A 27,560-nucleotide genomic window follows, 5' to 3' on the forward strand; every position below is an offset into this window, starting at 1 on the left:
GGGAAATAATTTACTGAATATTATTTTCCTTTAGCTTCTCAGATTTAGGTTTCCTAGTTATCCTTTCAAGATTTCAGGATTTTTAAACACTTACTGGGAATAAAGTATTTTAACACCAAGAAATATTTTAGCTGTAAGACCTTTAGGTTTATTAAATGTTCTTCCATTAAAAGCAAAAAAATATTTTAGCTTTTACTTTGAGAACAATGAGTATTTCAGATAAGGTAAAAAAATTAAAATTACAAATAAATACATTTTCTTTCTAGAATCTTCCTTATTTTTGTTCTAAAGTACTAATAGAAGTAACCAATTCTTCTGCAATGAAATGTGATAGTGGGATAAATCGTTGCAAAATTTAAAAATAAAAGTTACTAAGACATCAGCTCTGTAGACACATCCTCATACTTTCATGTACACATATTTTTAAGCTTTTCTTAAAATGCACACACACACAGAGACACATAATTATTGAGCCAAGCAAGAATCAACCACTTCAGAACGATCATCCTGATCTAACTTTGCTGGGCATGCTCAGTAGAGTGATGCGCTACACCATGGTGGTGACACCTTGGTAGGCTGTCATAGCAACACATCAGGTGGGAGGCATGTGGCCGCAGGCAGGGGTGGGGGTGGGGGGTTGAGATATAAAGAATAATACTTGACAAAAAATATAAAAAAAGCACCCGAGATGAAAAATGACAGATGATGAAAAGGGTTGTGGAGTTAAAAATAAAGAGAGAGAGAATTAGAATCAGTGCTTTGTTGTCAGGAATTCAATCTCTATGTACTAGAAACACAAAACCCTGGGGTTCTGATACGCCAAACGTATTACTGCTTACACAGAATACTTAAAGGATTTCAGGGCTCCAGACTAACTTTTTTCACTAGGAGCACAGTGGCCCCCAACTGAAAATTTTAGGGGCACAACCAGAATATTTAGGGGCGCATACCGTAAATCAACATTCTAAACAAATCTACTAATTTCCACTGTATTATGAATAAATACTTTAATAATAGATGCAGAAATTACAATGCGCTGTTTCAAATTCAGTGTCACATTTTAATCTGCACTTTTGAAGATGCAACAACAAGGTAAACTGGCAGAAGAAGGTGAACTGTAAAAGAACGGGCGATGTTCACTGGATATCAGAACAATCGATATAGATACCTGAGATCAGAGAGAGGCTCAAAAACTGATGGAAATTTATCTTGGTGACACCAAATAAGTGCAGCCAAGAAGCACAATAAGCGTGTTTGAGATCACCCAGGTGGACGCCACGCTGTTCAGATCACCTGGTGTGTGACATATATTTTTGTTTTTGCTCCAACATCACCTGTCAATCATCACAAAAATATCAGGAGAAAGGGGCGGGAGCAGCAAGGCCCCAACCTACCAAACGCAGCTGGAAATTTAGTACTGAACTGACTGAAAGCTGCCCTACAAAACAATGCATTATGGGACATGTGTCCTGATGGTTTTTGCAGTTAAGTGAGAAATTGAAACAATTTAAAATACCAATTGATTAAAAATAGGCTACATCCACTACAAAACATTAAAATAAATATAAAATATATAATAACACAGATTATACTAAGGGGGAGAGGAATATTAAAACGAAATTGAACTGAATTGAACTTCAACTTCCTGTTCTCCTTCGGTCTCGCTGCAGCAGCAGGTCGTCGCTGCTCCTTGCCCTTCTGCTGTGGTTTGGGGTGGGGGTCGGGGCCTCCGGTGCCTGGCGGGGGCGGTGGGGGCTCCGTTGGTCGGGGGGTCGGGTCCGGTGCCTGGGTGGGGCGGGCTGGGGCGCTGCGTGGTCCTCTGGGCTTGGGTGTGGGGGTGCGTGGTGGGGGGGTGGGGGGGTGGTCTGGCTTGGCTTGGGGGGGGTGGTCCCTTTGCCTGTGCTGGGGGGGGTTGGCGGGGGGCCCTGCTCGGGGGGGGGGGGGGGGGGGGCAGCGGCGCTGGATGGGCTGCCCATCTGCACCTGGGGCTGGGATCGGCCCTTCCCTGGCTCTGGGACGGGGCGGGACAACCCTCTCGGGGCCCCCGGTCGCTCTGGGTGTCATCCGCTTCGGCTGCGGGGTCTGGGGTGGGGTGGGGGGCTTGTCGGCCCTGTCCTGTGGGGGGGCGTTCTGGGGGGGAGGGGGGGGGGCATTATTGGTACGGGTCGGGGGGGCTAACGGGTCGGGGTCTCCGCTGAGGCAATCAGTGGTTGCCTCGGCCAGTTGGCCTCCTCGGTCCCGTCAAGGCCTGACCAGAGCTCCTCTAGGGCCGGCGTCTGGGGGTGGGGGCCTGGGCTTGCTCCGGGGGGGGGCGACGCTTTCTGGCTCCTCTCTCTCTGTGTGGGGTGGGTGGTGCCGGGCCTGGGGTGTCGGCGCCTCCGGGGGTGGGGCCCCTGGGCTGGGTGGCCCTGGCCCCTTTGCTGGGGGTGGGGGGGGGGGGGGGGGGCTGGGGGACAGCTGTTTGACCACCGGGGGACAGTCTACCAGCTGTCCCCAACTTACCCCCTTCCTCATATAACCTCATATTAGGGTGAGGGGGTGGGGGGTCTAGCCTGCGATGCGCCTTGGGGGGGAGCTACTTGGCAGTGGCCCCCCTCCTATGGTTGCCGTATGGAGTGGGCCCCCCCTCTTTCGGTTTTATTTGCACCTTAGACATGTAGGGTCCTTGGTAGGGGGGGTGCTTGGACATCACTGCAAGCAAGCAGCAGATGTCCTCCTGGCACCCTACCCGCCAATTTTAACCGCACCTTAGACATTTAGGGCCCCTTGGTGGGGAGGGTGAGGGGACATCACTGTGAGTAATCAGGAGATGTCCCCTTAGTGCCCTACTCGCCAATTTTAACTGCACCCCCCTTAGTACACACACCCCTCCCCCTTCAATATATACATTCCAACATAAACACACACACATGCACACACACACCCTCTCAAACACACACATTTGCTGTGTGTGTGTAGAATTCTGTAGAATGTTTCATCATTCTACAGAAGCTCTGCTACATTGTTCATTCTGTCCAAGAACTTTTATTGAATATTTTTTAGCACAGTCAGCTTTAGTGGTACCTGAAGTAGCCAATATCTTTATGACTTTGCTGATTAAATAAAGCTTATGGAATGCACATTGGCAATGTGGAGTAAAGGATAATCTAAAACTGACCCCCACCATCTCCAAACTAATGATTGGGAATTTTAATTATAAATAACTTTGTCTCTTAACGTCTTTTTGGCTAACAACAGTTGGCAATAACAATATACTGCAGCAGATGGGATTTATGATTGCACTAAATAGTGTCTTTGCCTATTTGAAGAGCGGTCTGAATCTCTAAGTCCAAAATCAAGGGACCATAAACATTTCCCAGAAGTCTCTGAGAAAAACCAGTGTGCATCAATGCGAACTAGACTGGTGAATGTGGACCACAATGTGTTTGAATGATTTAAAGATTTTTTTTATTTTAGTTTAGTTTTTATAAATCATTCAAGGACACAGTGGATTCATAAATTACGGAGCCCGTGTCCTGACATTAAGATATTAAAATATATCTTGTTCCCACAGATTAATATCTTGTTCCCACAGATTATTATCTCGTTCGCACGAAATACTATTCCGTTCCCAAAAGGTACTATTGCGTTCCCTCGAAGTACTATTCCGTTCCCTCGAAATGATTAACTCGTGCGAACGCAATAATTAATCCGTTCGAACGCAATAATTATTCACGTCATAAGTCATTCACGCGGATATGCTATCTGTACGCTGGCAAAAGCCGCTGTCAGCGGTAACTTCCGTCTCTCTGTGACCCAGCATGCTTAGCGGCCAATCATTGGTCTTGTTGTTACACCTCGGTTACAGGGACACAGTGATTGGCCAATGATTGGCTGCAAAGCATGTTGGGAAACGTGACGTACCGCTATTGTTGTTATGCTACGAGCTAAAGGTAAGTGCATTAGGTGAAGCAGCCAGCTTAATATGATATTTTTCAGATTTTTATCGAGACAATAACAGATCGACCATTCTTGCTTTTATTTTTACCCCTATTTGTCAGTTTGGGGGGGCTGTGGTAGCAGGAAGGACCCAGAATGCAGAGACGGGAGGCACACGGGGTTTAATCGTAACAAAAGGCGCTGCAGAGCAGGGTAACAAAACAAAACTTACTGAGAGCAAAACATGGACATGGCAGAAGGGAGTCAGGGAAAAGACGTTACAGACATTACATGAGAGACGTTACGACGTTAATGGACCAGCACAAGAGGAAGGCAGAGACAAAACTTATATACAGACAGGGCAGACAAGACACAGGTGAACATGATCAGGACAGATTGGGACAAAGGAAGTAAAACTCAAAAACATGACAAGACAGGAAACCTTTCAAAATAAAACAGGAAACAGAACTCAAACATGACAGACCAAAGACACGGAAGTAGCAGCAGGAAGCGGCTTTTGCAGAAAGATGACGGAGGGTGTACCAGATCAGATGTGAATGAACGTGAATACGATGGATGCTTTTGTGCTTTTTAAAATAAATAAATTTGTTCTCTAAACATCCTCCGTGTCTTCAATGCAATGTAATGAGACACACACAGATAGAAATGTGAAGGTATCTGCTGTAAATCTATGACATAAATTAATAACAGGATCAATGATCGGCTACTTAGTTAGCATGTAGTCTTCGAATGTAAAAGCGACTGACTGCTAAAGTTAATAAAAGAAAAGTCCTGAATATTATTATTCCTATTGGACCCTAAACTACAATATCAGCTGTCTGTCAACCGACCAGCCAGTTGTCCAAATGCCGGCATACATCAAAGAGCTCTGCGGCGGAGCTAGCAGGAGCTATCGTATGACAAAGGAGCCTAGTTATCATAAATCTTTTGATATTTTTCTTATATTCATTGAAACAGTAATAAAGTGATCATTTTTGTTTTTTATGTACCTTTTTTGAACGAATGTGGGTCACAGAGACACGGAAGTTACCGCTGACAGCATATCCGCGTGAATGACTTATGACGTGAATAATTATTGCGTTCGAACGGATTAATTATTGCGTTCAAACGGATTAATTATTGCGTTCGCACGTGTTAATCATTTCGAGGGAACGGAATAGTATTTTGAGGGAACGGAATAGTATTTCGAGGGAACACAATAGTATCTTGTGGGAACGGAAAAGTATTTTGTGTGAACGAGATAATAATCTGTGGGAACAAGATATTAATCTGTGGGAACAAGATATATTTTAATATCTTAATGTCAGGACAAGGGCTCCGTAATAAATAGTCTTCGTATAATACAAATTTTTATTAGGTTATAATTTAAGGACATCTGTGATCTCACATATTTGCCATTGAAAAAAAAGGAAAAAGTAGTGAGCATGGTGTTCAAATTATTTTTAAAATCCAGGGCAATAGATAGTCCTGCAATATATGGTTTATAAGTAGTTAGGGAGTTAGGAGGGTATTTGGACATAGCCCCAGACATGAGAAAAACACAAATATGAATGATAAAATGTTAGTTGTGCTAATAGGTATTTGGGAATTGTTTGCCCCTCCCCTTATGTTTATGATTAAGGATGGGCTAGGAAAAATGTTTTAAATTTAAAAGTTTTAAATTTGTTTTAAATTATGGGAAACTGCAAGAAAGATAAAAAAGGAGAGAGAAAAAACCACAGTGTCAACAAAAACTTGTAGATGTGTTCAGCGGCGTTAGCATCTGTCGCCATTTTAACTGCACACAAGTGCAGTTATGCACACATTTCAGTCTGTGATTGAGCAAGCTTGGTGGCTTTGCTTCAGGTGATAAAAAAGTTGATGGTAGTTCCAGTTTTAGAAGGAACATGCCTTTTGCACAATTTGCAGTGCTGTTTTTGTTTTTACTCTGTTTTTTGTTAAATAACTGAAATACCTCCACACGGGGGCCGCAATTTATTTTTTGAGTTACCCGCCAAGTTGAATATTATTTTTTTCCGGCCAAATTATAACAATATTTTACACAGAAATACCTTCTGCCGACTGATTTTTTTTTTAAACATGAATTGGCATGAAAGTTCTTTATAAATGGTATGAACACCTCATTAATGTCATTAACGATAGATTTCCTAATGCCAGGTACATTTTATATTAAATCATAACAAAAACAGACCAGAAAGGAAAAAGCTAAATTTAGCTTATTCAATCTTAGTATGACAGCATTCTCCATTTTAAGAATTAATGTACAAAAAAGGAACTTTTTTCAGTTCCTACCAGGGACAAATTTACATGTATCTATGAAAAATATATTAGGAACACCTTCAAACCTAGAAAAGTGGATTGTTTTGTATCCTATGCACACAAAGACGTGAAGATTAGGAGATAATGCAACACACCACACATGTACAGTCAAGACCATGAATATTTGCACAAAGACACATTCTTTCTAATTTTGTTTCTGTACATTACCACAGTGAATTTTAAATAAAACAACTCAGATGCCATTGAAGTGCAGACTTTCAGCTTTCATTCCATGGGTTGAACAAAAAGATTGCATAAAAATGTGAAAAACTAAAGCATTTTTAAACACAATCCCTTAAATTCATGGGCTCGTAAGTAATTGGACAATTGACTTCCATGCTATTGCATGGGCAGGTGTGGGCAATTCCCTTGTTATGTCATTATGAGTGCTCCAGATAAAAGGCCTGGAGTTGATGAGAGAACTCGTGCTTGCATTTAGAAGATTTTGCTGTGAACAGACAACATGCCGTCAAAGGAGCTCTCCATGCGGGTCAAAAGAGCCATCATTAAGCTGAGAAAACAGAAAAAAACATGCGAGAAATAGCTACAGTATTAGGAGTGGCAAAATCAACAGTGTGGTACATCCTGAGAAAGAAAGAAAGCACTGGTGAACTCAGCAACGCAAAAAGACCTGGACATCCACGGAAGACAACATTGGTGGATGATTGCAGAATCATTTCCATGGTGAAGAAGAACCCGTTCACAACAGCCAACCAAGTGAACAACACTCTCCAGGAGGTAGGCGTATCAATATCCAAGTCTACCATAAAAAGAAGACTGCATAAAAGTAGATACAGAAGGTACACTGCAAGATGCAAGCCCTCATAAGCCTCAAGAATAGGAAGGCTAGATTGGACTTTGCTAAAAAGCATCTAAAAAAGCCAGCACAGTTCTGGAAAAACATTCTTTTTGACAGATAAAACCAAATTCAACCTCTACCAGAATGATGGCAAGAGAAAAGTATGGAAAAGGCGTGGAGAAGCTCATGATCCAAACACGTAGTGTGGATGATGTCCACACTACATCATCAGTAAAACACTGTAGAGGCAGTTTGATGGCCTGGGCGTGCATGGCTGCTAGTGGCACTGGGACACTAGTGTTTATTGATGACATGACACAGGACAAAAGCAGCCCAATGAATTCTGAGGTGTTCAGAGATATACTGTCTGCGAAGATCCAGGTGAATGCAGCCAAACTGATTTGGCGGCGTTTCATAATACAGATGGACAACAGCCCAAAACATACAGCCAAAGCAACTCAGGAGTTTATTAAAATAAAGAAGTGGAATATTCTTGAATGACCAAGACAGTACCTGATCTTAACCCAATTGAACATGCATTTCACTTGTTGAAGACTAAACTTCAGACAGAAAGGCCCACAAACAAACAGCAACTGAAAGCCGCTGCAGTACAGGCCTGGCAGAGCATTCAGAAGGAGAAAACCCAGCATCTGGTGATGTCCATGAGTTCAAGACTTCAGGCTGTCATTGCCAACAAACAGTGACCACACTGTTGATTTTGCCACTCCTAATACTCTAGCTATTTCTCGCATGTTTTTTTCTGTTTTCTCAGCTTAATGATGCCTCCTTTCAACCAAATAGTAGTAATGACCATTTTGCTTTCAGTTATTTCATTTGTCCGATTACTTACCAGCCCATGAAATGAAGGGTATGTGGTTAAAAAAAGCTTTAGTTTTTTCACATTTTTATGCAATCTTTTTGTTCAACCCATGGAATAAAAGCTGAAAGTCTACACTTCAATGGCATCTGAGTTGTTTTATTTAAAATTCACTGTGGTAATGTACAGAAACTAAATTAGAAAAAATGTGTCTCTGTCCAAATATTTATGAGATGTAGATACCTGGCTTGAAGCAATATCTGTATTATGCATGGTATAATGTACCCAGACCTAATTCTCATTAGACAAAGAAATATGTCCATGATTAGTTGATGTTTTTCCAAACCTTTTAGGTTGACTGCTGCAAGGAAACAATTTTGAGTTAGTGTGGGTATGCATCAGTGATTTATGGTGGACACTCTGCAGGATTTTCTGCAAAGCGTGGCTTCTTTTGAGACCACCGCTGCTTAGTCAGTCTTTAAGACATTAAGCTAATTTAAAGCCTATATGGGATTTCTGCACATTTTCCATTTTCTTGTGTGACATTCAGGAACATGGTGGAAGCTTCGGATCAGCAATAACTGCCAGGGATTTATTGCTTCCTTTACCTGCTGGATGGGGGTCAATGATGAAGATTAGTGAAGTGAAGCCAAGCTTTTGTTTCCAAGAAACTGAAATGAGATGCTGGAATAAAATGAATCTGGGTTTAAAAGCATGAAAAAAGTAGTATAGTGGTTTGGAAATTAAAATTCGTTAAAAACCAATATGACAACCAACCAATACCAAAATAAGATAAACCATTACCTCTACCGTATTTTTCGGAGTATAGGCTGCGATTGTTTGCATAGTTTGCCAACTTCTTGTGCTATCCTAAGCACTTTAACATTGGAATGGGGTCATCACCACAAAAGAGTGCGCTAAACCTCTTTTCTTCAACTCCAGGCCTTTCATCTGCTTCACTAATAAGGACATAACAAGGGAATTGCCCACACCTGCACATGCAATAGCACGGAAGTCAATTGTCCAATTACTTACGAGCCCATGAAATGAAGGGATTGTGTTTAATAAATGCTTTAGTTTTTAACATTTTTATGCAATCTGATCGATCGATCGATCGATCGATCGATCGATCTATCTATCTATCTATCTATCTATCTATCTATCTATCTATCTATCTATCTTTTCAGTCTAAAGTGCCAATTTTTTTATGTATTAATAATTCAAACATTACACAGAAAAAGTACACAAATCTCTGCGAGGTGGCAGTGCAGGACGTATAGAACAAGGATTTACTAGTGAAGGCCTCGAATTTAGCACCAAAGTCACTTTATTCAACTTCAAAAGTCTTATAGGCTATGTTTATTAAATAAAAACACAAACTACGGAGTGAGAGTACACAAATCTTTGTGAGGAGATGGCTTTGGCTTGCATATTAATATTATTGTTGTAGTTATGCATAATTAGAACAGATGAGGCAGTTTATTATGAAAACAAATAGCAGCAACAACCGTATGCTCTGCTGTAAATCCTTTTATTGGGGTTGGATCCCTGGGGCGGGAACTGCAGAACAGGCGCCGTGGTAGTATGGCTGCATCAGATGAGGCGTCTTGGTCTTGCTTCTGATTGAGGTGGCACGTGGGCTGCCCAGAGCCTCAATAAACGCTCCTGCGGACCCAGCTGGTCCTCCGCCGGGGACCCGGTGCGCAGCAGGGCCGACAGCGGCTTTCAGACAGCAGAAAAAATGAGCGCTCAGCGTAGTTGAACACGTTTGTTAAGTGACGTATGGATCAGAGGATGTTCGATTGATCGTTTTGCATGTCAATCAAATGACGTACTTCACGGTTAGGATGATGATCCACTGACAGCTTTTTAGAAAAATACATTTGTATTTTTTTGTTTATTTATTTTTGATGGCCCCCGATCTACCCAATGAGCATGCCTGGTGTGTATCATGCAGTCTTGTAGGATGACATGAATGCAGACATGTCTACCCTGACACAATCGCCTTCTTCAGCTAAAAACAATTTTCTCCTATGACTAAATCAAAATGAGGGCTGCACGGTGGCGCAGTGGTTAGCGGTATTGCCTCACAGCAAGAAGGCCCCCGGTTCAATTTCTGGCTGGGAACCTGAAACAGAACATCAATGGCAGACCTTTCTGTGTGGAGTTTGCATGTTCTCCATGTGCATGCATGGGTTCCTCCAGGATCTCCAGGTTCCTCCCACTGTCCAAAAAAACATGTTTCCTAGGTCAATTGGCAACTCTAAATTGTCCCTAGGTGTGAGTGTGAATGGGTGTGTGATTGCAGCTCTGTGACAGACAAGTGAACTGTCCAGGGTATCCCCTAACTTTGCCCACAAGTGGCCAGGATAGGCTCCGGCAGCCCCGTGACCCCGAAAGGGATAAAATGGCAGAAGATGAATGAATAAATTAACTACATCAAAGTGAGTTTATTAACTGTTTTATCACTAACTGAATCAAAAAATGTTTTTTGAGAACTGTCACCAGATTTCCAAAATGTTGAACAGGACTTGTCCTCGCATTGCAGACTTAGAGTGTATTCGGACCCTAAAATCATTTGGTCCAGAAGGAGTCTGCTTAACTTGGTCCGGATCAAGTCCTGAACCTTGTATTTGGTCTGTTTCACCCAGGGCGTCAAACTAGCCAGGACCGCCTCTGAAGACAGTACATGTTGAATGAGGTTGAATGAGAAGTGAATAATGGGTGAAAACAAAAAAAGTTAAATAATGCCTTTCACTGGAAACACCGGGTTTTCCAAAGGGTGTTGCGGCTCCCTGTGTTTTCATTTCTGTGGGAAACTGATCCAAATGGCTCTTTAAGTGGTAAAGGTTGCAGACCCCTGCCATAGCCAATCTTCTTGATTATTTGGCTGAAGGAGTTCAGACCTATGCAGAACAGCAGTGGGGACAGAGCTTCACCATGGTATATGCCACATTTGATGGACACCTGTGCAAGTGGCTTGCCATTGGCTTCAGGGTTAGGGTTAGGGTTAGGGTTAGGGTTAGGGTTAGGGTTAGGGTTAGGGTTAGGGTTAGGCTAGGGTTAGGGTTAGGGTTAGGGTTAGGGTTAGGCTTCAGGGGTGGTTTCCCACAGCTTCATTGAGTTTCCTATGAAGTCTTAGACTCCTGTTGATGTTGTATAGCTCCAAGCATTCAATAAACCATGTGTGTGGCATTGAGTCATAGGCTTTCTTGTAATCAATCCAGGCTGTGCACAGGTTAGTGTGTTGTGACCTGCAGTCTCTTGAGCGACTGTTCTATCAACCAGGAGTTGGTGCTTGACTCCTCTGGAGTCTCTACCAATGTATTGATCCATGTGCCTATTTAACTTTTTGCAAAGATACCTGATAAAACATGAGCTTCCATGTTGTGGAGATACAGGTTATTGGCCGGTAGTTGGATGTTACTGAACCCTTTGAGGGATTTTTCTTTATCAGGATTATTTACCCTTCCGTTAGCCATTTGAGGTGAGTCCCATCTCTTAGCAGCTGTTTCATTTGTGCTGCCAGGTGCTCATGTAGTGGAGTGACTTTCTTTAGCCAGTATGCATGTATCATGTCAGGGCCTGGTGGTGTCCAGTTCTTCATTCCTTGAGACTCTTTCTTGGATGACTGCCACTGTGATGTTACTGGATTCTGTTCAGGGAAGTTGTTATGTTCTTTTCTCAGAGACACTAGACATCGGCATTGCTGTTATGAGCTGTGTCTCTCTCTCCCCTATACTTTTCCAGTATTGTTTAGTTTATAACCTTGGTGAGTCAGCTTTGCTGTTTTGACCCTGCCACTGCGCGTATACTTTCACAGATTAAGTTGCGAAAAGCCTGTTTATCCATCTGGCTTCATTGCCTCTTGTGTACCTCTTTAGGCAGCTGCTCAAGGCCAGAAGCCTTTGTTCCGCAGTTTCCAGTGCTTCAGGTATGAGTATCTTGCTGTATCTCTTGGGTACTTTCTTTTTCATTGCACCTCTTTGGGCCTCTGTCAGCTGACTCACATCACTCCGAGCTGCCTTGATTTTAGCCTCCAACTGTTACTTCCATGGTGAGTTTTTTGTTCTCTCCCAGGGTTGCTCTAATTGCCAAGCATCTCAAGGATCACTGCTGGTGAAGTCTAAACCAGTTCATTGGTTTCTGTGAATGTTGTGGTAGGAATTGCCCTCAATGCTTCATTCAGTTTTCAGGAGACCTTTAGGTGGTACATCATTTAACCTTTGTAGCTGGTGTCTGGGTTGCCTTGTGTTCATTCTAGACATGATCTTATCTTTCAGGTCAGTTGCTGCCTCCCTCAGCATATCTGTAGTTATTGGGGCTGTGTACCCAAGCTCAGGGTGGGAGTGTGGTATAGCCTCCTCTCTGTCCTGGTGTTCTGGCTCACCCTTGGTATTGCAACTGTGTTGTACCGCTTCAATCTCAAGTTGTGATATGAGCTGCCGTTTTAGAATGTTAGAACATCGCGCTACAAGTTGCTTGGCAGATAGCCTTGATTGTGGGTTTCGAAGCATCCATTCACTACACATTCTCTGCATACAACCTCTCTAGGTGGGATTGCTTGAGTACGTAGCATTCCAACAGAACCTTGTTCTCACATATAGTCCATTTCCGTCTTGTTCCAGTAGCCCACTTTCCATCAGGGTGCTCTGGTCCCCCACCACCTGACCCAGATCTTGTTTGGCCGGGCGACGTCTAAACCAGCATGACATGTAATCCACTGTCTCTAATGGGTTATGAGGTACGCAGTAGCATTAAGGGACTTGCCCGAGGGCCCTCACTGTGTTATATTAATTGCCCGTCATTGATATGGCAATTGCCCCATTACCAATGATTGTTCATTCCGCTGCTGGGAATCAAACCGTGGTTTCCTGTGTGCCAGTCCTGTACCGTACTTTTTTTCAACGTGCTTACTTATACAAGTAGTGAGACCATATAACAGTTACACTTTTTTTAATGTTTAAGCTTATTTAAAAAAATGGCTGGAAAAAAAGTTCCTTAATTGCAACTAAATTCAATTTACAGACTTTAGATAAAAGGGTTACAGACCTAAAATATACACTTTGTAAGGTGTCTTAACTTAAAAGGCTTTCAAAGAAATTTAGAACTTGTTAGGACGCATACAAGATCTCTGTTTTTTTCTTTGGAATCACCACGGTGCTGCAGCTTTCACTTCATGTCATTTGGAACTATTGATGGTATCAACACTGAGGAGGGTGTGGGCCGAAAATCACTGAGTAGGCAGTGATGTTACATAAACACAAGTCCACTCTGACCAAAGTAGCACAAACTCCCTTGTGTACATGTACTGTTAAGGATTAGCACTGCAGAGAATAAGGCACGCATTTCAAAATAAAACAAACAAAAAATAAACATGAGGAATCACACAGGAAATGGTAAAACCAGATGAAACTGCCCCTGGTTGACAACATTAGAATGAGCTACTAAAAAACTACTGTCTTTTTATTCTATAACATACAAACTGAAGCCTTTACATGCTAAACTATATAAAAAGTATTTAGAAAAAATATAGAAAGAATTAAAAAATATATTTGAAATATTTTAAAATAATATTCTAAAAAGTAGAAAATTACATATAAAACAAATAAAAACTTTGAACGTTGTTCACCTTTTGCGCATCCTGTCAGGGGTCACCAAGCAAATGAGCTTTTACTGATTCGCATAGGTGGTTTTGGTAGGAGGTTTTATGCCAGATGCCCTTCCTGACACAACCATGTGTTTTCAAGGCACAGGGAGATCAAGAAAGGCGCCAAGGGCCTTGCCTAAGACTGGAATTGGCTCATTGCACACGCTGCAAAGCTAACCAGGGGTTGACATAGCCCAGAAATTTGCACTGGCCCACAGGGCCAGTAGTTTTTGAAAGTTACTGGCCCGACACCGCGCACAGCGAGACCCGCCTCGCAGGTGCTTGCAACTTTAGGGGGGTCCGGGGGCATACCCCCCCCGGGAAAATTTTAATATGGTGCAATTTGGTGCATTCTGGTGACATCTAACACTGATTTCTACACTTTTCAATGACTGAAAATAGAGCATATCAAACTTAAATCTGCTCTAGTCTGTTTCAGATGTTTTGAAGAGAGCACTGCAGTGAAGTAGTTAACACTAGTTAAGAAGTTTTCATGCTGCTTCTAATCACTGCTATTTCACATTTGTTCCTAATCAATAGTTAAGAAGTTTTATTGACTTTTTTGCTCTGACTGCCTTAAGGTTCTGCTTTTTGTTACTGTTGCAAAGTTACATTTACTTTTTAGTTACTTTAGTTGCCTAATTAAATTGAATAATTGAAAAATTAAATACAATTAAATTACTGAGATCATTCAGTTAACTAGAAATACTTACTGCTTACAGTGTTGTAAAGAAAAACAAAATTAAGTAGTTTGACATTATACTCCGTTTGAGTCTGAGATTCAGGTATTTGTAGTTGCCTTTGATTCTTTGACATTCAGCTTAAAGCTTAGTGCATACAATTTCATCTTCAATGCATTCATTAAATATCTTGCTGTCCATACTACTAATTCCACCCATTACTCTGTCTAACATATTCCTATCTATTCCTGCCATGTCTTCCACATCTCTGACATGCTTCAGTCTCTCTTCAGTGACGGTGTTGGATTTATGATCATCGCGGTGAAAAACCACCAGGGGGCGCGCGCTGATATGTGTGTCAGTTTAAATATATCTGCATAAAATGTAATAATAACCCACTGGCTTGTTCCTTCGTTGTTGCTGTTTAACATTGTTTAGTATTGAATTGTTACATTCAATAAAGTTTGAAAAAAAAATTGAGTGAGCACGTGCCGCGTGGTGCTCGGCAGTGACAGCCGCGCGCGCAGGCAGGAGAGGAGGAGAAGAGTGATAAAAGGTTTCCCATAGAAACCCTTTAAGTCTGAACACAGGACTAGCAGAAAAAGTTAATTATAAAGACGAGGTAAATCTACACGTTTTCGCAAAATATACTTTATTGAAAAAGGTGAAAAATGTATTAATTGTTAGATATTTTAGTGGCCCGAGCGGACAAGTAAAAAATAAAGTCTTGTGGTCCGTACTGCTCGAAAAACAGGACCGGGCCAGCGGACAAATGGCTATGTCGAGCCCTGCTAACCTAAGTTTCTTGTGTGCCACCAAATAAATATCTAACATATATTAAAGTACAAAATTTATAAACATATACATTTATTTATTTTTTAATTAGCAGTAAGAGAAAGATCAATTATTGTGGTTAATCAGTTCACTAGAAGACGAAAAACGAAAATAATCAGTACATTTTTCCATGGTGGACAACAAAAATATAAATAAAAGAATAACCCAATGAAATAACATCAGTTCAATGCGACTTTATATTAAACTTTCTTAAGTTCCATAGAAATATGTAAAAATGTATCCATGGTGTATTAAATCTGTTCTTTCATCTGGGATACAAAAAAAAATCTAGAAAAAGTCATTCAAACTTTCCAACTCATGACATGTTGACGCATATCGAGGATAACACCACGCACATTGTTCTGTCCTTTAACACGCCCACACCCAGGCATTAATTTACAGACTTTCTAACCAGTAAGTGACGGTTGCTTGATGTTCTCAGGTTCCTCACAAAAGCATTGCTTGAACACATATTGCTGAGGGCTGAACATAGCTTGACCTGTCTTTGTTCTTACTTTTGTTCCTTCCTCGTGTGCTCAACTCTTCTAATTTCCCTCCTTCTCCCTCTTTCCTTTTTGCCAACTTGCATTCTTGAAATACAAAAACTTCAATCAGTCCTTGTTCTCTTGCAACAGTAGCAATATGAAGTTGCAGTAAAACCTTTGCATCAGACACCTGTTACACAGCAGGAACAGAGGAGAATATAGAGAGCCCCTCTGCAGAACAGCTGACCTAACACAAAGCTGAACCTAGTAGAATAAAGGTGCTTAGCCGGCATCCTCTTTTTTCTTTTTGCTGCAAAGGTCTCTGCAGAAGCTCCAACAATCTGCAAGATGCAACATAAAGGAATATGAGATTTTCCCTGCAATTTACACCTTTTTGCTTTGATTAAAGTGCCTCTAGAGCTGAGACAAAAGAAAACCACAATCTAAAGGTTGGAATAAAAAAGAAAAAGAACAGAAAACTGTCTTAAATGATCCATCCATCTCTTCAAAGGGGTTGCTGGAGCCTATTCCTACTACTGTAGAGTGAAGTAGGGTGTAGCCTAACTCTTAAGGGTGTTTTGAAAACCCTCACATGCAAACTATACACAGAAAGAACCCAGCTGGGAATTTGAACTACAGCCTAAATCAGGGATCCGCAAACTTCAACACAAAAAGAGCTATTTGGGCCAGTTTACCAAAACCCAGCTTGAGTTAGACCTTTTTAGATAAAACTCAAATGTTACTGTTACGAATAAAAAGAAGATATCATTTACTTTTCAAAATTGATCATGTTTTTTTGTTTATTTTTTTGACAAGGCTCCAATGAGTTATTTTCAAAATGAGATACCTTTTTCCAAATATAACCATCCCAATGCACCAAATGTTCTTCAATGCAAAAAAAACATTATTTTCTTATGTCCTCCGTTCCTTTACCTAATTATATGACTTCAGTGGCATGTTGAAAGGTTGAACATTGACTAATCACACTCTGATTTAGTAGTGATGTTTGGATGGCGTCCTTTTTAAGACACAAAATGGCCAACTGTTTGAAAATTTATCATGGAGGAGAAATTAATAATTGTGGTTTGTCCCCTGATGGAATTATATGACAGCAAGTCTTTCATATATGGAAATAAAGCTGTGAAAAAAAAGCCTGGAGCAAGTTTTGCAAGATTGGAACTGTTTCGACATTTTGCATCAAATAGTTAGGGGTATCAACAGTCCAATGTAAACATTAAATGGTAAATGCACATTCAAGAATGTGACAACTTTAGCACGTTTTTTAACATACGTCACATGCCCGGTGTGAACATAGCTTTACTGTTGTAGTAGCCCATTAGCCATAAATTAATAAATCTAACTAATTAATAAATCAAGCAATGCAATCAATAGTAGTTAGAAAAGTCATTTTGATTACTATCCTTTTATTATTCTTTAACACTGAAGGGTTAAAAGAGTCACACGTGGCTCAGGAGCCTCAGATTGCAGACTCCAGGCCTAAAACAATGGATCCAATAATTACTGCCATACTGGGTATTGTGTGCTCTAAAGACGAACCTAAATCATTTGAAGTTTCTCTGCACAACTGTGGTCTGCTCAATAATTTAGCAAACAGAAAGTTTATCCAGAGAAAACAAAACAAAAAACAAAAAAATCCAACACCATCTGTCTCCAAACAACTGTCATTACCATTATTATATGGAATGGTAAAAACTCTACAAATCAAAATCCCTTTTCAAAACTGCGTTTCAAACGCAGAAAATCACCCATGTTTCAAGTGGGAGTAAAAATAAAACACCTACATGCAGCAGAAATTTCACACAGCACCTCAAATGTTTCTACTCTGAAATGCAGCAAAAGCAGGTGGGCAAAAACACAGAACTTATAAGGAGTTATTAAGCTATAACAACAATAACTGATTAAAGGAAAACTTCATCACTTGGTGATAATGGATGCAAAGAGATCGTGGTATCCCTGTGCATTATGCATGTTTGCTTAGTTAATAAAACAACATGGAGTTAAGGATATTCAGCATTAAAAAATACAATTTGCCAAAAATGCTCTATAACAACTACCATATTTTTGGAGTACATGTCGAGGTTTTTTTGCATAGTTTGGTCAGGGGTGTTGAACCCAAGAGGGACTTAAATGTGATTTTAAAAAATAAATATTGGCTCATATATTTGGTATTTTCCGACTAATAACTGGTTGCCCTTTAGCGGTTGTTTCTTGCTAACAAATGCAAGCGGGCAGTCTAGGTGTGTGCATCAGTATTTACTATATGGACAAACATACTAAACAAACATGGGGGAGAATCTGATTGTTTCTTCTTATTATGCTATTTTTTCTTATTTGCATAGAGACATTTTTATTTTTGTTTTTATATTTTGGTTTCTTGACAGCAAGAAATCAGGCTAAGTTATACGGGTTAGAAGAAAGTACAGCTGACAGCGCCTTAATTCAGACACAGTGCCTGCAGTAGAAGGTAAATATCACCATAAAAGAAAAAAGACTGAAAGATCTCATTAACCAGATATGGAGACATAATTATCAATAACCTTTAGGGCTCTTTAAAATAAATAAACCTGATTTCTCAATGGCATCCGTGTATACCGTGCATTGTAAATTAGATATACGGTTAATGGTTTATATGTAGTAATGAGGCTAAAAACTTGCCAGTAGCTTCTCCCACATGCGACAGAATCGTCTAGTTTATGAACACATATTTGGACAAGCACTGAGCATCGAACTTGAAGTGCAAAGAAAAAGAGGCAGCTGAGGTGAATTTAAGGCATGAATCGCTTTCATTGTGATCACAGCATAACACCGGACTTGTTGCATTTGTTCAGAAGTGTTGCACTTTTCTCCCAAAAGCTCGACTTAAACTCCATAGCAACTTATATGTACTTATATATTTATTTTTCATTCATTCATCTTCTTCCGTTTTGTCCCTTATGGGGTCACGGGGCTGCCGGAGCCTATCCCGGCCACTTACGGGCGAAGGCAGGGGACACCCTGGACAGGTCGCCAGTCTGTTCCAGGGCCACAAACACACATCCATTCACTCTCACACTCACACCTATTGACAATTTAGAGTTGCCAATTGACCTATGAAGCATGTTTTTGGACAGTGGGAAAAAGCCGGAGACCCCGGAGAAAACCCACGCATGAACGGGGAGAAATGCAACACAAGCTTGCAGGGCGGGCCGGGTGAGCACACACCTTGCTGACACAAGTAAATACAGAGTGGTGAGTGAGGAAGCAACAACAGTTTTAGCTTTTAGTTATAGGTCCATTTTATCAGCAAATTTTTTTCTTATCGGAATTATCCACATGTCGTCATATTGTCCATTATCGGCCGATAATTATCGGTGTACGATATTACCGTACAACCCTTAACTATACATACATTTTTTTGCAGATGGCTGCACAACTTGTGTTGAACATCTACCACAAAAGCTGCATTGACTGCAGGGTGAAGCTCAACCGACTCCTGCTGTTGAACCAACCATCTCCTGGACTTTACTGCTATTCCTTCAATTTATTTGACTGTTTCTTGAAATTTTCTTGTTTTCTTTATGGCAGCTCTCCATATTATGGTCCCCATTCTTCCTTAAAGAAAAAAAAAGTATTGATCTGGCTCTTTCTGTTTTGTAACACCTCACTCTCACAACTCCCTTTGTTAATAATCCCCCCTTCAACTATTATGCCCTGCTTTGACTGTTTGCAGTAAAGACATAAACAGGAGCCATAAATTAGTGTCTTACTGGTAAAACTGGACCATCTCCATTTTTTCTTCAGTATAATACACTTTTACTACATTTTTATACTAAGAAATAGCACACAAATAGAAGAAACATTTTTGCCCGCAAATGTATGACAATAGTCGCGTTTACAAACCTCAACACAACCCTTTAAAAACAGAATACAGGGCAAGAAGGACGTCAAAAGAACTGAATTTATACTCAAAATTTCTCTCTCAACAAGAATGAAAATAGGAGCATAATAGAGCCCCATCCTTCATTTCCTGTCTGACTCACCAGATTGGATCTGGCATTTTAGCGCTTGCAGCCACACCATGTTGTTTACAAACCACAGACCATCTCCATTAGTCGTTTACCTTCTTTGCTTTCTTCTTACGATGGGCCAATTTCCCTGTAGATTTCTCTTTAACCTCCTCGCTCATCATAGCAGCTGTGAAAAGTCCAAAACCTGTGTGCGTTGGGAGTCCAAAAGCTTTCTTTTTCAAATTTAATCCAGCATGGATGAACAGACCAGAGTGGAGAGGTGGCCTCTCTCGGAGCGCACAACAAGGTCCTCGCTCAGCTGCCCACACCCACTTCCACACACGCAGACATGGACTCAGATGTGTGTGTGTGAGGCAGAGAGGAGAGTGGCCAGCATGAAAGCATGGCTGAAGCGATGGAGATGCTTTCCATGACTCCTTCTTAAACGCTTCACTTTAACCTGTGGCTTTCTTCCACACGCTCCACAAGTAAGAGCAACAAGCTGCAGTACCTCAACTGTCCATACCATCTAACTGCTTGCTGCGATCTCCTTTTTCAGGCACAACTAAAAATGATCAATAATGACACTTAACTCACTAAATACGAATTTCTCCTTTTGTTTGGTAGGATTGCAAAATAAATATCAGAAAAAAATATTTCCACTAAAAAATTGACAGATTTATTCATAAACTGTAGTTTTTCCAGAAAGCAGGGTATGCTGCATACCCTATGTTTAAAGGGTAAGTCAGCTGATATTCTCCACTTTTGGTTTCAAAACAGCGGTTATTTTCAGGGTATGTAAGTTACCATAGCAACTTAATCTCTGAGCCTAACTTCCTAAAATGTGCTGTCTTATCACAAGAATTATTTATTAAGAGTGATGCGATTTTACAAAAGACTTGTTATTTTATTTGGAAAAAATATAAAAATTTACTTCCTCCAACTTTTTTTCAAGCAATTAATTCAATTTTTTTTAAAAACTTCACATTTAATGGATTCCATGTGTCATATACTTTATGTATAAGTACAAATATACTGTATTAGCAAAAGTATTTGCTCACTCATCCAAGTGATCAAATCATGTGTCTTAATCTCTGGGCCTGGCCAAAGGTGCATACAATTAAACACTCTGTTAAACAAACTATAGTTATATAAAAAAAGACAGATCTCCATCCCATCACATTAGCCTTTTCCACTCATTTGACAAGCATGAAAAAGGACAAGAAATTCCCATGATGGTGGATCACTGGGTTAGTGTCGTGTGTGTAAGTGAGAGTGGATTATACAAGAGTGAGTTGGCTAGCCAAGTACAATTATGATTACAATAATCGGAGAGGCAGAGGCTTTTATTGAATCTGCTCCTGCAGGCTTTCATACCACACTTCAATTTTATGCTGAATAAAAGCACCACACTTACAGCAGAATTAATTTATGTGTGCATTTGAATTTACATCCAGATATGCGAGACGATTTACTGCTGCTTTTTGTCCACTCAGACCCAGACTGAAATGTAGGCTTAGTCTGACACCTACTGACCACAGCTTGACATGACAAACTGTACCAATCTGAACTGCTAGGGAGATACAAGAAAAGGGGTACAAACACAATGTTGCCATTTTCAAAGTTTAGACAAGATGTCACAGACATAAACACATCGTTTAACAGGGTGCAATGCAGACCTGAGCATGTTAAGTCAGTGCAGTGGAAAGAACATAATGAGTGGTCTGTTGTGCATCTATGCATATAGCACATATTTGACAGCTAGTCAACCTGTCTGCGCTAAGTGTGCCCAACAATACCATAGGGATTTAAAGATCGTGTACAGCTGGTGGTGAGGAGGAGCTCCAGGGCAGAGCACAGAGAAAGTAAGGCATAGAGACAGGACCAGACTTTAACTAGCTGGGGTGGCTGGTAACATCCAAAGTCTACCACCCAAATTAGATTTCTACTAGCCCAACAATTCTCAGAAACAGTTATTTGCTTATACGAAAATCCTTTTATTTATAAAGTTTCAGTTGATTATTATACTAGCGCATAAACAAACAAATATTAATAATTGAAGGTGAGGTCTTATCTTCGTTTTATAACATTACAGAAAGGTAATGTTATTGTAACTAGAAATACTTCTGATCTCTGAATCTTTTTATGAACAGATACCTTTCTTTAAAGCATCGACATTTTAAACAAAGCCTTAATGTTATTATCTAGCCATGATCATTTATTTACAACTTGAACATTTTTGTTCACATCACAAATTTTATTTTCAATGAACTGAAGAGTAAAGATTAAAACCAGTGATTAACGATAAAATAAACATTTTTATGTTTTTTTAAAATACCTTGGCTAGAAAAACATGCATATATTAATATGTGCAACATTTTGCATTATTGTGTGTGTGTTCTTACAGATCAGTGTGTTGTAGTTGTGAGTCTTAGGGTGTATTCAGACTACAAAAAACTAATTTGGTCTGGACAAAATCAGTTTAATTTGGTCTGGATCAAGTCCTGAATCTTGCATTTGATCTGCATTCAGAATGTAGTCACACACACTTTCCTGTTTTGAATCAAAGCTTCTACACAAAACCACAACTAAAGATCTCTTCAGTCACTGGCCAGGAATTACGAGGGTGAGGCAAAGCAACAAGAGGGAGAAATGATGGAAGTCCAGTGCTTGGCAATCCTTGTCAGGATAGTTTACCTATTCAAACTTTATATTTCGATGACCAATTTTTTTTAACTTGTCTTGTCCAACTTCTGAGCAAACAGATGAAAGCTGAAGGCCTCTTGGGTTGGACATATTTTACTTTTACAACATGGGGTTATGAATCTTCTGACACACCAGATGTATATTTGAATAAACCCCTTTTGCAATTAGTACTAAACTTTATTCATATTAATTACATTTGTAACAGTTTTTTGTTGGACGGAAAAGAAAAGGAGGGAAGAAGACAGAGGGGTTTTGGGGGGGGGTGATTATAGAGGGGGGGGGGGGGGGGAATCATAAAACATCATAAAGTAACAAGTTGCTGGATGTTTATAATCACTACGGTCAGGTTTAGATGTATGAAAAATCTAAATGGGGCGGGGCCTGTTCACACACACTAAAAATGTTACAAACATACCTTTTGGCTACAATAATGTTCATATAAAAACAAGTCAACATGGGCATAATACAACTAATGTTCACACACGCATACCTAAGCATTGAGACTAACATGTGAAACACTTCATTCAGTCATGCTAACAATAAAAATTACCTGCAAACCTCAATGTAGCAATAGAGACATAATGACAGCACATGAGTGTGGAAATTCCATGCAGCCCCTGAATGCATCTTGTGCTGCTGTAAGGATCGTAAAATTTGGTTTGGTTTTTGTCACTTAAGTTATGGTTTTTGGTCATGTTTAAATTGTCCCTCAGTCACGCCAGTTTCAGGTTTGTCTTCATTTCAGTTAATTATCCTCAGTCTATTTAAGTGTCTGGTTCTTTCTGGTCAGGTCATCTACTCTGCTCTGTTCGGTTGCATCACCTTTTTGTTGCTCCATGGGTTTTTGTCTTTTTCAAGTTTATTTATTAAATGTCCAAGTTTCTGTCACCAAGCCTGGTCTCCTGCATTTTCCCCCACCAGCTCATGGATAGCTGTGGTGTAAAGCTGCACAACTAAGTTGGAATTAGATGTTTGAACCAACTCTGGGATTGGTATTTGTGGTAGCCAGGGACTAAAAAATCATGGTTGTGATTTAATAGACACAATCAAGAGAGCATCTTTATGAGGTCCCTAAAATCCTTGTATCCTTAACTAACTCACTAAACTTAATCGCACTCACTGGATTTGGCACTATAACAAGAAGTGAGCTTGCTAAAGGGGGTTATGGGTGATATGCTTACTCAAACCAAGCTCTTGAGGCATTAATAGAATGGGATATTTGAGACAAATTCCACAGAGATCTTTCTTTGCTTCCTGTTACACTCATAAATCTAACAGTGAGACACATGTCATGTATTCTGGTCTCAAGAGTATTTGGTGAAAAGAGAAAGATAAGAATGTCTAGGACAAAGTGAGAAATGGCTGAAAGCTGTCTGGCGTGCTTTTTGAGTGGCTAGCGTCTTGCGTTTGTGTGGCTACTGCTTTGTATAGATGCTCCTTTTAGGGTAAATGCTTCTTTGGGAAAGAAGTTTTATCTTGGTTATGTTATGGCTGTGGCTGTATTTAGTTTATTTTTCTTTTTATTCTGTCTTTTGTGTATTTTATTCATATTAGTGGGACTTCTGTGGTTTTGTGGATCTTTAAACATCTGTCTCTGATTTCTTTCAGGTGTGGTGATGGAAAGGGTGTGGCTCCTATTGGACCCAAGCTGATGAAGGCAGCCTTTAAAAGCACAGTGTGGCCTTCCAGCCTGCAAGAAGGGAGCTTTGCTGCAAACTGGCTACACTGCAGCTTAGTGCTCTTCTCCACCTGTTATGTAGTCTGTGTTGCACTTTGTAGTTCTTTTTTTGCTTTGTGTTCAGGCCCACTCTGTATATTCTTTTGTTTAGTGTAGTTATGTTTTAAGTAGGGTTGCACAATAATATCGGATACTGATAATTATTGGCCGATATTGGACATTATGACGTCATGCCAATAAATCAGATAAGAAAAATATTAGCTGATAAAATGTATAGATAACTAAAAGCTTAAACTGCCGTCGCTTCCTCCCTCACAACTCTGCATTTAGTTGTGCCAGCAAGGTGTCTGCTCACTCCTCCCATCCTGCAAGCTTCTGTAGCATGTAAGTGACGTCACCACTCCATCCTCCAGACGCGGCCGTCCGGAAGAGTCTCCCGGAGCTGCCACCTCTCCAGGCAGTGGAATCAGTGACACTTTAGATTCCATAGATAAGAGCTCTCCAGCCTTGATTGCCGCTCGAATCTGCTGGAGATCCTCCACAGAGAGTTCTAAGGTCTGCAAGAGTCTTTGGAATTCAGCCAGCAGCAGGTGCGGGAGATCACAGCGGAGAACCAGGCCCTCAGAGAGAACGTTAAGACCCTGAGCAACGCCACCGCTCGTCTTTCTGAGGAGAACCGCTCCATCAAAGAAACCCTCCTGGATCTTCAGGCGAGGAGCATGAGGGACAATCTGGTGATCTCGGGTATTCCAGAGGAGGCAGGAGAAGACCCGGAGGCCACAGTGAAGACCTTCATGGAGGCCCACCTAAAGCTCCCCAAAGTCCAGGTACAGCAGATCACGTTCCAGAGGGTTCACCGGCTTGGAAGAAGAAGGTCCAACAACCAGCTTCCGAGACCGATTGTGGCTAAATTTGAGAATTTCGAGCAAAAGGAGCTGGTGAAGAGCCGTGGCCGGGAGCTGAAGGGTACACACGTAAGGGTTAATGGCCGACGAAGTGTGCGTTATTACTTTTTAACGCACACCGTGGAAGCCTGAACCGTCCGACTAATTATTTATCATTAAAATTATAATTATAATGATAATGAAAATGGTATTTGACATTTCATTTTTAAAATGTTCTCTGATAAATGTGTACCAAATTCATTTAGAAATGTCTGATTTAACATTTAAAATGGATTAACAGAAATGCTTTTTCATTTTCAAAATGAAGCTGCATCAAATGACTCAAAATTAAAATGAAAAAGCAATCCGCCAAAAGGCTTTTTCCTTTTCTTCTTCAACACTGCTTATTATGTCACTTAATTAAAATGATAAAGAAAATGGTATTTGACATTTCATTTTCAAAAAGTTCTCAGGCCTTCCCTAATTTCAAGTTTGCCTGCCTGATGCAGTGGTTTTGTTTTGCAGTTTTTGGTTAATGCTATTAAAGCTCCTATTCCCCTGCAACCTCCTGCCTCCTCATCCTCTAGGGCCGGAAATAGAAGCCCCATGAAGCTTTCCTAGGGGTTCTTGTAAGGGCAGGCATTTAAGGGCAGGGATGCCAGTATAGCTTAGTCAGTTTGTTAGTTCATTTTAGTATTTTCCTATTGAACTCTTTGTATTCGTGATCCTTTTGAGTTCATGTTTTACTTCGAAGCCCATCGAGACGACTGTTGTTGTGATTTTGGGCTATACAAATAAAATTGAATTGAATTGAATTGAATTGAATGTAATTGTGTGCCTGGGTGCCTCCTTCATCCCCCGCCGTAACTTGAGCTCCTCACAATTTCCATTCATGTACTCTGCTAGTTACAACTCCAAACAAAGAGGAGTTGCTGTTTTAATTAATAAAAACATTAAATTTACTCATAAGGATACAGTTACTGACCCAGAAGGCCGATTTGTAATTATTAATATATCAGTTCAGAATAAGGACCTTTGCATAGTCAATATCTATGTCCCGAATGTTGACGACTCTTCTATTTTTCACAGATTCTTCACCTCATTCTCGGTTCACTCTGACTCCACAGTTCTTATAGGAGACGTCAATCTGATTCTGGATCCTGAACTTGACAGACTCAGCATGGCAGCACACCAGTGCACATGGCAGTCTGCAAGTATTCTAAAGCAGTACATGAATGATCTCGGTCTCTGTGACGCTTGGCGCTCATGTCACCCAAACACTAAAGGGTTCACCTCTTTTTCTCCAGATTAGTCAGTAAATCTCTTTTAAAAGAAATTAAAAGTTCCACCATTCATCAAATCATTATCAGTGATCATGCACCAGTTTCTGTAAATATTTCTAGGGAAATCCCCACACCCTCAGTTACATATTGGGGGTTTAATACTTCTCTGTTAAAAGACCAAGAATTTATTCAATTCTTTAAAAAAGAGTGGGCAACCTTCTTAGAATTCAACCTTACTCCTGATATCTCACCATGAATAAATGATATCATTAATAAACAAACACAATTTCAAATACAAAGGCTACGACCTGAAAGATTTGAAAACTCAAATAGATCTGGCAAATTTCTATCTAATCAGCTTAAAGTCAATAAAGAAAAATCAACAATCACTTCTATTATGGACCAAACCGGAAATGTCATGGGTGTGCAAGGCGGGAATTGAACCTGCAATATTACGATCATGGGTTGACCAGCCTACCGCTGCACCATGGCTGCCCGTACATGCACAGGCCTCCCCCACTGCTCTTAGCCGAGCCTTCTTTGTTCCGGTCGCTGCAGTGAACAACGGGGCTAGTTAGCTGGATAGCCGTATCGGGAATCTGCGGGTGTAGCCAGGATTCTGATATAACCAGCACACGGCAGTCACCGACATACCGGTTTACTTCCATGAGTAGTTCCAGCTCGTTTATTTCATTGTTCAGCGATCGTGCATTGGCAAGGAACGTACTCGGATGAGGAGGCCTATGGGGGTTTTTCCTCAGTCTTTCCAGCGGGCCTGAGTGGCAGCCCCGATTCTGCTTCCTGTCTCCCCTCCATCTCAGTCTCCTGCCAGCACCGAAAACAAACCAGGGGGCACCCGCTGGTCTCGCTATCTCCGTGGGAATGCTGTGTGTGCGGCAAAACTCTTCAGTGACGGTTAGATGCAATGTAGAACCGATGTCCAAAAGCTTCTGTCGACTGAAGTGGTTGTTTACGTGTGCAGAGGAGCACAAAAAGCAGCACAAGAAACACAAAAAAAAAAAAACAGTAACTCCACAATCCAAGAGCTGCGAGCCGCTGCGTCCGTACGTGCCGCCATCTTAGCCCTTGTTATCTTAGCCCTTATTCAGACATACCTCTGGTTTGTCAAAGATTCATAATCCCTGTTGTTAAAGTAAAATATGTCCAACACAAGAGGCCTTCAGCTCTCATTTGTTTGCCCAGCTGTTGGACAGGACAAGTTAAAAAAAATAAAATAAAAAAGAGCAAAGACTGAATGCCTTCCAAATTTGCAACCTCCGACGACTTCTTGACATTACCTGAAAGGCTTGCATCTCAAATGCTGATGTTTTGGCCCAGGCAGGCATGTCAAGCATTTTTGCCATTCTCTCCCAGAAGCGCGTGCGCTGGCTCGGACATGTTTGCAGGACGATGGCTGCATTCCAAAGGATGGCAAGCTATCTATGGCGAGCTCGCCACTGGAACACAGCCAACCGGATG

At 40.8% G+C, this 27,560-nt stretch overlaps 1 protein-coding gene across 4 annotated transcripts in view; it reads right to left on the bottom strand.

The window, feature by feature from the left end:
* Positions 1-27,560, bottom strand: part of LOC101172448 (ankyrin-3) — a 228,478-nt gene that overhangs the window by 172,514 nt on the left and 28,404 nt on the right. The window contains exon 1 of one of the 4 annotated variants that reach the window (XM_078936982.1): positions 19,644-19,994. The exons of 2 other annotated variants lie outside the window; for them this stretch is intronic. In XM_078936982.1, coding sequence (XP_078793108.1) covers positions 19,644-19,712 — 69 coding nt within the window. In that variant the 5' untranslated portion in view covers positions 19,713-19,994. Of the gene's footprint in view, positions 1-19,643; positions 19,995-27,560 lie in introns of those variants that run through there. One more of the 4 variants, XM_078936969.1, reaches the window with a different exon arrangement.

Source organism: Oryzias latipes, chromosome 19 (genome assembly GCF_053564925.1).
Source record: "Oryzias latipes strain Hd-rR chromosome 19, Olatipes_Hd-rR_3.1".
NCBI lineage: Eukaryota > Metazoa > Chordata > Actinopteri > Beloniformes > Adrianichthyidae > Oryzias > Oryzias latipes.